This window comes from Oryx dammah, unplaced genomic scaffold, assembly GCF_014754425.2.
Source record: "Oryx dammah isolate SB20612 unplaced genomic scaffold, SCBI_Odam_1.1 HiC_scaffold_23, whole genome shotgun sequence".
In the NCBI taxonomy this organism is placed as follows: domain Eukaryota; kingdom Metazoa; phylum Chordata; class Mammalia; order Artiodactyla; family Bovidae; genus Oryx; species Oryx dammah.
The window spans coordinates 114,830,938-114,844,130 of record NW_024070207.1 but is presented as its reverse complement, the minus strand read 5'-3'; the positions used below and the strand labels follow the sequence as shown (position 1 = coordinate 114,844,130).

Here is a 13,193-nt window from a genome sequence, read left to right as displayed (position 1 = left end):
TTGTTGGCAAAGTAATGTCTCTGCTTTTGAATACGCTATCTAGGTTGGTCATAACTTTCCTTCCAAGAAGTAAGCGTCTTTTAATTTCATGGCTGCAATCATCATCTGCAGTGATTTTGGAGCCCCCCAAAAATAAAGTCTGACACTGTTTCCACTGTTTCCCCATCTATTTCCCATGAAGTGATGGGACCAGATGCCATGATCTTAGTTTTCTGAATGTCAAGCTTTAAGCCAACATTTTTACTCTCCTCCTTCACTTTCATCAAGAGGCTCTTTAGTTCCTCTTCACTTTCTGCCATAAGGGTGGTGTCATCTGCATATCTGAGGTTATTGATATTTCTCCTGGCAATCTTGATTCCAGCTTGTATTTCTTCCAGTCCAGCATTTCTCATGATGTACTCTGCATATAAGTTAAATAAGCAAGGTGACAATATACAGCCTTGATGTACTCCTTTTCCTATTTGGAACCAGTCTGTTGTTCCATGTCCAGTTCTAACTGTTGCTTCCTGACCTTCATATAGGTTTCTCAAGAGGCAGGTCAGGTGGTCTGGTATTCCCATCTCTTTCAGAATTTTCCACAGTTTATTGCAGCTTAGTAGCAAAAAACCCCACATTCAAGTGTCCCTTTAAAAAGGTACAGATAAACAATACATCCACCCAATGAAGCACTATTCAGCTATAAAAAATAATAAGGAAGATTCCCACATTCTAATTTGGAAAGGTATCCAGGCTAAGTTGTTAATTTAGAAAAGCAAGGTGTAGACCAGTGTGTTTGGTCTGGTACCTTTTGAGTAAGAAAGGGAGAATAAGAATGCATAGTCATATGTGCTTATGTTGACACAGCAGAAGTGCTCAAACTTCTGTAAAGGGTCAGATAATAAATATTTTTGACTTTGTGGACCACACAGTCTCCACCATTGCAGCCCCAAAGTGGCCACAGATGGATGGATGTGTTCCTAAAACTGTACTTACAAAATAAAGGCAGCTTGCTTGCAGGTTGCAACTTGCTGACAGCTAACATAAAGACACTCCAAGGATAAATAAGAAACTAAAAAAAACTTAGAGGAAACAGCATAGATGGGATAATAGATGGGATACATAAGTTGGTCTCCAAAATTAAGAACTCATGGTGTTAAAGAAGAGCTTCAAGAGAGTTCAAAGATAAACCACAGAATGGGAGAAAATATCTGCAAATCATATATCTGACAAGGGATTTGTCTCCAGATTAAATAAAGGATTTTTACAGCTCAATAGCAAGATGACAGATAACTCAAGTGAAGAAAAGGACAAAGGACCTGAACAGACATTTCCACAAAGATACTGTTGTTGAGTCGCCAGGTCATGGCGAACTCTTTGCGACCCCACTCCAATATTCTTGCCTGGAGAATTCCATGGAAAGAAAAGTGGTGGGCTACAGTCCATGTGATTGTATAGAGTCGGACACGACTGACTGACTAACACTTTCAGGCAAGGAAACTGGAGTGTGCTGCCATTTCTTTCTCCAGGGGATCTTCCTGACCCAGGAATTGAACCCATGTCTCCTGCATTGGCAGGCCGGTTCTACCACTGAGCCACCAGGGAAGCCCAAAGAAGCTACACAAATGGCCAATAAACACATGAAAAGACATCTGACATCTGTAGTCATCAGAGAAATGGAAAGTGAAATCAAAATGATGTAACACTTCAACCTACTAGGATGGCTGTCATTTTAAAAAGAAAGTAACAAGTAAGGGTGTAGTGAAATTGGAATGCTTCTACGTCTCTGATAGGAATGTAAAATGGTGTAACTGCTTTGGAAAAGATTTTTGGAAAGGCATTCCTCAAAAGGTTAATGGATGCAATCCAAGTACCCATCAATGGATGGATAGATAAACAAAATGTGGTTTATCCATACAGCAGAATATTACTAAGCCTTAAAAATGAAGGAAATTCTGTTACATGCTATAACATGGATGAACCTTGAGGACACTACGTTAAATGAAAAAGCCAGCTCCCACACACAAAACCCTGTACAATTCCACTCACATAAGGCATCGAGAGTATCAAATTCAGAGACAGAAAGTAGAATGGTGGTTACTAGTAACTGGGGAATGGGTGGATTGGGGAATCATGGTTATTAAACATGGACCCATTAGGGTCCAGTGTTTCAGTTTTGTAAGGTGAAAAAGTGCTGGAGATTGGTTACACAACAATATGAATGTACTGAATGCTATTAAATGGTACACTGAGAAATTATTAAGATGGTCAACTTTATGATGTGTTTATTTATCACAATAAAAAACTTTTTAAAAGAACATTAGAGTTAACCATATGACCCAGAAATCCCATTGCTAGATATAAACCCAAGAGAAATTCAAAGATATGTCCACACAATAACTTGCAGCATTATTCACAATAGCCCAAACTGGAAACAGCCCCAACATCCATTAACTGAAAAATGGGAAAACGCAATGTGGTATATCCACAGTACAGTAATAAAAAGACGATGAAGGACTGACTTATGCCATAACATGGATGAATCTGGAAAAGGCAGTAAGTGAAAGAAGACAGTCACCAAAACCCTAGTATTATATAATTTCATTTATATGAATAAACAAACCTATAGAGACAGTTATTATTCCTGGCCAGGCAGGAAAACAGAAGTGGTCATACCCTGAACTGCTGTTGGCATTCACTTTTTTGATCCAGGTACCGGGTTACCCCAGTTACCATACAGTTATTGAAAACTCATAGAACAGTACACAGGATTGTGCCCTTTTCTGTATAGATTCTATACCTCAACTGAAAGAAACAATCAAGAGTTCTTCACTAAGAAGGGCTTTGTGCCTTCTCCTCACCTCCATTCTGGAGCACAGGACAAGGAACAGAGTTACAGTGGAATTTCCAACCTCAAAACTTAGGGGAAAAAATTTATTTTTTTACCAACTGCAGGAGTGTAACATGACCCTACAATGTGATTATTGTCCAAAGGATTTGAGTCTCCAGTCTTTGTTATTTCAATATACACATTTCCTTCCATACTGAGGTTCTGATGTGTTTATCGCTGGGAGCAAGAAGGCAAAGACATGCGGGACTGACATTCATTGAGCACTTACTAAGTTCAGGGCACTCTGCTTGAATCTCTACGTACAATTTTTTTTTTTAATGGGGCTCAGAGACGTTAAGTAAATTATCCAAGGTCACACAGTCTATAAATGACAAGACAGAAATGAAAACTTGATCTGTAAAGCCAATGTTATTTGCCCTCTGCCACTCACATTGCCGGGCCCAGTGGAACACCATGATGGAACATATGTTGGCAAAGTTTCATCATGGATCTGTTTTGTCAGTTTTTACTCCACAAGTCAGAAAGGCAATTTGCCTAAAGGACAACCTGCCTTTCATATATGTTGCTGGATGGTGAGATGAAAGGGAGGCAGCCATGGTCCTGCCAACTAGACTCAAAGTGCCTGGAGTACTCCTCCTGGGCAAGGCCCATCTCCCAGATGTTTGAATCAAGGTATCAGGATGGGTCTATCCAAAGTCACCTGTGTCAAACTTCATTTGAGATGAATGACAGCCCTCAAAGTAAAAGCTCAAAATATAAAGCTTTTAAAAGAACACGAAGAAGAGTAGCTCCAAGACCACAATCTGGAAATAGGCAAAGATTTCTTAGAGGGGACACAGAAGGCAACCTTAACAGGCAAAGATCCTCAATTACATTTAACCCAAACTAAAATTTTCTGCTCATCCAATATCACAAGTAGATGAATAAGCAAGTTACAGTATGAGACCAAATGTTCAGAAAATAAACTGACAACACACTTGAATTTGGAACACATAAAGAACTCTTCTAATCCAATAATAATATGACAATGCAATTAAATCAGTAAATGGAGACTTCCCTGCTGCTTGAGTGGTTAAGATGGCAGGCTCCCAGTGTGCGGGTGGAGTGGGGAATGGGATGGTGGTAAATGGCTTCAATAGACACCTCATGAAGCAAGGTATCTGCATGGCCAAACAGCACATGAAAAGGTGTTCAACATCACTGATAGTCAAGGAAAGGTGACTTAAAACCACAATGAGAAACCACCACATTTCCCAACTATCAGGGCCAAAATAGAAAAGCTCACTAGCACAAAGTGCACAAAGTGTTGTGAGCCGCCAGAACTCTGGTGGCTTTTGGTGCAAGGGATATAAAATGGTACCACTTTGAAAAAAAAATGTTTGGAGGTTTCTTACACCTACCCTTTGATCTAGAATCTGGGGCTTCCCTGGTGGCTCAGATGGTAAAGCATCTGCCTGCAATGCAAGAGACTTCGGTTTGATCCCTGGGTTGGGAAGATCCCCTGGAGGAGGAAATGGCAACCCATTCCAGTATTCTTGCCTGGAAAACCCCATGGACAGAGGAGCCTGGTGGGCTACAGTCCATAGTGTCACAAAGAGTTAGACAAGATTTAGCAACTAAACAACAACAACAACAACCCTTTGATCCAGCCATTCCACTCCTAGGTATTTACCCCGAAGTAGTGACAACATTTGTTATCAAGACCACCTATATACAAATGTCCACAGCAGCTCTATTCCACAAACTGGGAACAACCCAAATGCCCTTCAACAGGAGAATGGCTAAACCAATATTCATGCAGTGGACTAGCACTTGGCATTCTAAAGGAACAAACTACTGATAACATGCAACAATACAGATGGACAGATTGCAAAAATGTCATGCTGAATAAAGAAGTCTGATACTGAAGAGTACACACCGTCTTGGTCCATTTAACAAAACTCTAGAAAAGGCAGTTTAATTGCTAAGTCATGTCCGACTCTTGCCACCCCGTGGACTGTAGTCTGCCAGGCTTCTCTGTCCATAGGATTCTCCAGGCAAGAATACTGGAGTGGGTTGCCATTTCCTTCTCCACTAGAAAAGGCAAATGTAATCTAAAGTGACAGCAGAACAGTCATTACCTGGGGCCATGAGTGGGAGTGGAAAGGGGAATGAATGGGAGGGGATATGAGGGAACTCTCTGGGCAAATGGAAACTATATTGCGAGTGGCTTTGGTTACCTGGGTTTAGTCATTTCTCAAAGTTGTACAACTAAGATTTGTGCATGACAATATATATAGATTCTATACTAAAAACGGTTAAAAGTGCAATCAAGTAAGGGGTGAGAGGTGGGTCAAGATCAAGAAGAAAAGATGGCAGAATGTTAATAATTGTTGAAGCTGGGTAATGTACATGCTTGAAATTTACCATAATTAAAAACACTGAAGAGAAGAAAAAAAAAACTTCTATGTTGAATGCTCCTGCTTACTCCTCCACCACTGTATCCAACTCTGCCTCCCCCTTGGGCTGCCCTCTCACAGACCCCAACTCCTGAGTGAACTCTGCTTCTTGCAAAGGGCCACAGCTCAACTCCTGTCTGCTCTACAACTCTCCACCACCAGCCAAGCCCCAGTAACCACCAGGCATTTCTGCCAAGCCCTGTCACACCCAAGAGCTCAAAACCTGTTCAAAGGACTGGGAAACAAGAAGTTTTCCAACTTGCTTTGCAGAAGTTCAGTCATCTCCCACCTGTACTATCTGCCCAAGATTTACATGGCACCTCTCTCAAAGCCTGATATTTAGGAGGCTTTAAAAGATAGTTTATGGTTTGTATTCCAAAAACATGTAAATTGACTACTGGGAATTGAAAATGTGTTTTCCCTTGTAACAAATAATATACAGCCAGTAACACAGCAGGCCAGCCCACAAATATCCATCTACCCACTGCACGTACTCCGGGCTTCCACAGCAATGCCTCAGTTCAATGCTACAGGTGTGATGCTTTTCATCAGCCAGTTCACATGACTAAGACTTGGGGAAAGTTCCAGGTTCAAGGCTGAGTCAGTAGCAGTAAAAGTGGTTCAAAAGGAAGGAGGGTCAGCAAAGGGCCCCCATGGGCAAGCCAGCAGCCAAATCCAGCTGAGGCCCAGCCAGGGGCTCGTGTGCTCTGGTCCCTGGACATACAATCATTGCTGCCTGAGCCAGTCAGGAGGAAGGGAAAGTGGAAAAAGGCTTCTGACTTACAACCGCATCTTTAATCTCCTACTGCACTTTCTTAAAATCACATTCATGTCACAGAAAATAAACATTATAGAAAATGTAGACAAACAAGAATTAGTATTCACAGCACACAGTCCAAACCACTGTTTCCAGTCCAGTGTGTCCAGAGTCCTCCTAGTCTCTTCTGTTTCATAGGTACCACCCAGGAGAAAGATTCAGACCCAGAAATGAGTCATCAGGATATCTCTTATTTTTTAACAAAATCACACCTGCACTGTATCCAGGCCTGGCCACCATTTTCAACATAGTTTTACAAGGAGTTACATTGATTCCTTTTGGGAGTCCTTGAGAGATCTGCTTTATCTCAACAGGAGAAACCAAGTGTTGTTTGTGTCCGCTGAGAGTTAGTCTAAAAAGGAACTGGATGGATAATCCTAGGAAAGAGTCACAAAGAAAACTGCATCTGGTTCCCTGTCACTGAAGAGTTCAGGGTCAGACAGAACATCTAACATTGAGTCAGTAATTATGTAACCACAATTGTGTTACTTGCTAAGAAACAAAACCACAGTGTGCACACAATGAACAGACAGGGAGAGAAGTCCATGAAGGCTTCTCTGAAGACCTGAGATGTGAAGGCTGAATGGGTTTGGGACAGAGGAGGACTGCCAGGCAGTGGAGGCTGCCAGGATACAGTGGCTTCTAAGCAGATGACATGGACTGGAATCCACCAAGACTGGCCCAACCTTGAAAGATCAGTTACAAAGCTGTTGGCAGTAACTTGAATGAGAGAAGCCAATGCTTGGACTACAATGGTGGCAGGGGGCAGGCAGAGAGAAGTAAAGTGGGTTTGAGAACCATTTGGAAGCAATAGGTTGGATTTGGCAATGAGGGACAGGGTGGAATCGAAACTGATTCCTCGATTTCTGACTTGAACTGCCAAACTAATGATTTCATGCCCTTACGTTCTGCTGGAAATAGATGTGGCCAGTCTCCTGGGCAGGTACAGATGACATGCATTTTAGAAAAAACACTGCCACGTGTCCCAGAGGACTGTCTTCCTTTGAAATTTATGCATTTTCCAGAACAGTGAGGAAAGTGAATGTGAAGTTGCTCAGTCGTGTCCGACTCTTTGCGACCCCGTGGGCTGTAGCCCACTAGGCTCCTCCGTCCATGGGATTCTCCAGGCAAGAACACTGGAGTGGGTTGCCACTTCCTTCTCCAGGGGATCTTCCCAACCCAGGGATCGAACCCAGGTCTCCTGCAATGCAGGCAGACACTTTAACCTCTGAGCCACCAGGGAAGCCCAGTGAGGAAAGAGTGTGTACCAAATTCTTAGAAGTATTAAGACATCTTTAAGTCTCTTTCTCAAGCAGGAGCCAATGCACCTGTGGATTAAAGTTAGCCGAGAAACATGCAAGCATTTCTAGCAGAATACACAGCAAGCTATCTGAGTCAGGAGGAGCTAGGTGATGCTGCTACCTCAGACAAATCCCCCACATTTCAGGGGCTTAACTACCATCCTGAACACACAGCCTTCAAGTCTGTCCTGATAGAGGCAAAGAGAAATGGTGGTGGTGTATCATCTGACTCGGCTGCTTTCAAAGTGACACTTGTTGATGCTGCTCACGTTCCATTGGCCAGCACTCATCATAAGAAGCCCAGCTAACTGCAGGGGAGACCAGGCAATGTGGAAACACCTATGGAAGCCTGGTGGGCACTCTCCATGCTACACAACGCATAAAGCTAATGAATTTCTGAGTAACATCATGGAAGGTGAAGCAAGACACAACCCACATAAAGGGGAGTGAAAGGAACTAGAGCTGGCCTTATTTTAAACCATTTTATGTTCTTTTTTGTTGCAAAAATTTCAATGTTACTGTTAGATACAAACTAACAGAATCACTGCAGCTGCTGCTAAGTCGCTTCAGTCCTGTCCGACTCTGTGCAACCCCAGAGACAGCAGCCCACCAGGCTCCGCCATCCCTGGGATTCTCCAGGCAAGAACACTGGAGTGGGTTGCCATTTCCTTCTTCAGTGCAGTATCATTTAATCAGAAGGAGAAAATAACCTAGTCTCCAATACCAGGGAAACCAGGAGAGAACCTAGAATGTCTCCTCCCATTGCTGGCATGAACCTGATGGTCCAAGCATTTACATTCTATTTTCAAGGTCCACAGCAGCACAGTTAGGGGCCCCATGACTGGCATATATTATTACCAGTGACAATCCATTACATGAGATGATACATGGCTTGGCTTTCTCTTGGAAAGCCATGCCCTAGGAGACAACTTTCTAGCTGTTGGGCTATATTTTCATAACCCAAGTAGTACTCTCTTATCACTGTCAAAAAACCACCCCAAGTCTTAGGAACCTGACTAAATAAAAGCTTCTCTCTTGCTTATTGAAAATCCAAAAGTGGATGATCCTGGTCCAACAGCTGTCCTCAAAAGAGTGGTTCAGGGATCCAGGTACCTTCCATCTCGTGCCACTGTCATCTTCTACAGTCAACCTCCAAGGTCCCCATGAAGACCACAGAAAGGGATGAGAAAGTATGTGAAGATCTACATATAAGCCATGCCTTGACTGAAAGTGACAGACATCACTAATACATCTCATTGGCCAAAGCTAGTTTCATACATCCCACAATAGACTCAATGGGTGCTGGAAAACATAGTCCCCACTTCCCAGCAACAATGAGCAAAATCAATCTCCTGACCCCCCGCCTAGCTCTGCCACACTTCATATCCTCCAAATGACTCTTGCCAGAACAAGGGAATCATCAAAGTCAAATAACTAACTGGGAAACTGATGTCTTAGGCTTTGAATCAATGTCCAGGAAATGCAAGGATTTCCTGTTGCAGGTGGCAATACTGCTTCACGTTTAAAATCACTGTGAACATTGCTGAACAAAAAATCAAAAGCAGGGCCCCGAGTCAGGAAAGTAGCTTGCAAGTGAGGTTCAGAGTGGACAGAGGGTAGGCAGAGCCAGACACACCAGGAATGGGAAGCTCACCCAGTCCCTGGGCCTGAGTAAACGGGCTGTTCTGTCATCTGAGCAGTTAATAGCTAACTCAAGACAGCTCCATTTCAGCATCTAGGTGTAGGTCCTTAGACTAGTCATTAATGAAACTGACTGGAGAGGACACCTACATCAATAATAAGGTACATTCCCAGGAGATACAGGCATTGTGCTCTGCTGGGCCAGAGCTCAGCCTAAGAGTTCACACTATAAGTGTATCCAATGACAGCACTGTGGGAGAACAGTTGAAACATTTAGTTGAAACATTTAGAAACCCTGAGGCAGAGTTACTCAGGTTTCCTTCCTGCAGGATGTCTGAGTTTCTGGTATGTTCTCAAGCACTGAGGACCCCCCAGGAGGGAGGCTGCATGATCACGAATTCTGTTAAAGTACAGAAATGGGCACCTCAACAAAAGGCTCATCAAGGCATATCCAGAAGAAGGGGTTTCTCCTATAAAACAAAAAACTAGATATGCTTTGCTCTCCAAATCCTAGAAGTAATCCATTGATGGATCCACACTTGCTGAATTTGATAGTTTTACTGCACTTGAGACTCTCATCTTTGAGGATGAGAGTCTCAAAACAAAAAAGGGTTCTTCTGTGGGTCAAAGGCACACAGAGATGACCACCACTTCTGTTAATGTAAAAAGAATGTCCCTCAAAAAGTTAAACACAGAATTACCATATTGTACCTAGCAATTTCATATACAGGTATATACCCAAAAATGTGAAAGGAGAGACTTGAACAGAAATTTATCCACCTATGACAGCATCATTCACAAAACCCTAAGACATCATGCTAACTGAAATAAGCCAGACACAGAAAAACAAATACTGTACAAGTCCATTCATACAAGGCATCCGGAGCAGCCAAATTCATAGAGACAGACAGTAGGACAGGGGTTACCAGGGCCTGGGGGAGTGAGGAATTGTGAGTTATTAAGGGGTATAGAGATTCTGTTCAGGATGATGAAGAAGTTCTGGAGATGGATACTGGTGATAGTTGCACAGCAGGGCAACTGCGCTTAATGCTACTGAAATGCACACTGAAAAATGGTTAAAATGGCAAATTTTATGTTACATACACTTTGCCATAATTGAAAAAACAAAAACAAAAGGCGATGAGGGCTTCCCTGGTGGCTCAGTGGTAAAGAATCTGCCTGCCAATGCAGGAGACGCGGGTTTGATCCCTGGTGCAGGAAGAGCCTACATTCCGTGGAGCAACTAAGACGCTGAGCCACACTGTTGAGCCTGTGCTCTAGAGTCCAGGAGCTGCAACAACGGAAGCTCTAGACCCGTGCTCTCTGCAATAAGAGAAGCCACCACAATGAGAAGTCCAGGCGCTGCAACCAGAGAGTAACTCCTACTTGCCACAACGAGAAAAGCACACAGCAACAAAGACCCAGCACAGCCAAAAATAAATTAATAATTAAAAAAAAAAAAAAAGACCAATGAGACGCTCCTCAGCCCTCATGGCCTGCATGGGCTGTCTCTCGAAGCAGTGCCCACATGTGCCCTTGCAGGTTGATGGCTCTCCTGCAGCCCATCAAATCACCCAGGCACTGGTGACATATAACGTGTTTTTGACCCACAAAGGATTACAGAAAACTGCACAAAGAGACGGGAAAACATGATCCAAGCCAACCTTGACTTGCTCTGACTTAGGAGACAGGAAGTGCTTCAATTTCACATCTATGATCCCCCCAAACACTTAGGACAGTTCGGTAGTTCCCCTCTCCTACAAGCATTTTTCTGGAACAGCACCGTCTGATGGGACCTTCCTCGATGAGGAAAACACTCTCCTCACTGTGTCTGTGGAGTACTCAAAATGTGGAAAACACAAATGAGGAACTTTTATTTTACTGCATTTAAACTTAAATGTAAAAAGCCACCTGTGGCTAGGGGCTAACATATCAGACAGCAAGGTTTTAGAAATTTTACAAAGAAGCCAGTGACAGATTTGTATCTTTTTGGTGGAGACACCAAAATGTTGTGTGAATGGCAGAGATTAGGAAGCCAGTGGAAGGTGGTGGTAGTGGTGATGGGGCGTCTGTTTAAATCCATGAACCCATTTACTCAAGTTTTGTGTACTGTTCATCAAACCTATGAGAAGAAATTACTAGTTATGATGATGTATTGAAAAATAATTTATTCAAGACCAGGCCCAGGTCAATGAAAGGGGGTATATAATGAAGCTGAAACTTCTAGGCAATCAGGACCCAGAACAAGAAAAGACCATGTGCTCTTTGTGTGGCTCTGGAATTGAAAGCCCAAGATCTCTGCCTGAATGAACCATCACACCCAACCTGACAGAAGCAGTTCTGGTAGTAGATGAGGCTTGTTTTTTACACCCACACCCCACACCCACAACCACACCACAGAGAAGCAAAGCCACTGCACGCCAATTTTCAGAGCACCAGCAGGCAGAAGGCTACAGTTGTGCCTAATGGTCAAAGCGACATTTAACCATTCAGAAAAGAGTCTGTTCAACTTCATTTTCAGAAGAGAATGAACAGAAGTTGAGAAAACTGAGTGGTTCCCAGTGAAGTGGCTCCTGAACAACTTTTCTAAAAAAGATGCTGTGCTGAAGTCAACTCCGAGTGGTCAGAGAAGTCAAGGGAGCATTTTCAAAGGGCCCAGCTGCCACTTGTTTGAACAAGCCCGCTACCCCGCCCCCCTTCCAGCTGGGGAGCATTTGCTCTGCAGAAAACAGATCCCAGCAAAGAATGGACAGTAATAAAGCTAGCTCACCACCTCATCAGCACAGTGTGGCGGGCACCTTAAAGAGATTCTCCATTTCCCTTCTCAGGTGCTTTTGGGGTTAGGGGCAGGCATGGTGCTCCTGTCTGACCCGTGGAGAAACCAAGGCACAGGCTCCCAGGTAAACTACTGTCTCACATGCAGTGTTTGTGAATGTCACCCAAGTGCCAGAGGCTTGTCACATAGCTTCTAAAGGTTACATAAGGAAAACAGCCAAGCAACAATCCGTTCTATACCTGGAGTAACTGGTGCCAACCACAAGTACAGATTTAAGGCTGAGTGAGCTGAGGGTCCCATTCCAGCAATGGAGGAGATCCTAAAGCCAGGAACACTTCAGAAAGAACAAAATACATCTGCCACACTGGTGGTACAGCACAGCTGTGATAAGTGTGCAAAAGAACACGGGGAGGTGGGGGTACTTCCCTGGCTGTCCGGTCTCGAAGACTTCTTCCAATGCAGGAGGTGCAGTGTTCAATCCCTAGTGGGGGAACTAAGACCCCCACATGCCTTGTGGCCAAAAAATCAAAACATAAAACAGAAACCATAATGTAATAAATTCAATAAAGACTTTACAAATGGTCCACACCAAAAAAAATCTTAAAAAATAAAAGAACACGGGGACATTTCCAAGAGATGCACCCCCACCCCCACTGTAACATCGATTTCCATTCTTGGCTGCAAAATGGAACCACCTGGGAAGCATTCAACAATCCTGAGGCCTCAGGTTCTGCTGTCATTGGTCTGGGCAACGGAAGTTTTTAAAGCTCCCCCAGGGGATTCTTATGTGGAGCCAGGGTTGGGACCCATAGAAGGGAGAAAGTAAGAGCAGAATACCTAGAGGGGAGGGGGACTCGGCTTCGTCTGGGTCATAGGCTATTTCTTGGATCTGATGTTTAATAAAACTGAAGAATAAAGAAATATAAATGCCAGGGGTCTCTGTTTTCTTATGTGTAAAAGGGTACAATGCCCCCTACTCTCCCCTCCCCAGAAGGTAGGGCGGTCCTGGCAGGGGGTGCTAGGATAGGGAAGAGCTGGTGCTCTGGCGGCGCGAGTGCTAAGGAAAGTTGGGAGGAGTGGGGTGGGAAAGAGAGGGGAACCCGCCTCACCTGCGTCGTAGAAGGCGTCGAGCACGGCCGTCTCCCCGAAGTCGAGCTCCCCGAAGGGTACGGAGGTGAGGTGGGCGCCCTCCGCCTCGCAGGCCTGCAGCAGGCACTGGCGCGCCCCCGCCTCGGGGCCGCCGGCCGCGCCGCCCGGGGGGCTCTCGCTGTGCACGTACACTGCCCGCAGCGCCCGCCGCAGCCCGCCCCCGCCCGCGCCCTCGCCTCCGACGCCCGCGCCCTCGGCTCCGACGCCCGCGCCCTCGCCTCCGACGCCCGCGCCCTCGGCTCCG

The 13,193-nt window shown here is 44.4% G+C and overlaps 1 protein-coding gene across 1 annotated transcript in view; it reads right to left on the bottom strand.

Moving 5' to 3' along the window:
- Positions 1-13,193, bottom strand: part of MAP3K15 (mitogen-activated protein kinase kinase kinase 15) — a 150,442-nt gene that overhangs the window by 131,401 nt on the left and 5,848 nt on the right. The window contains exon 3 of the mRNA XM_040265360.1: positions 12,910-13,188. Coding sequence (XP_040121294.1) covers positions 12,910-13,188 — 279 coding nt within the window. The remainder of the gene's footprint in view (positions 1-12,909; positions 13,189-13,193) is intronic.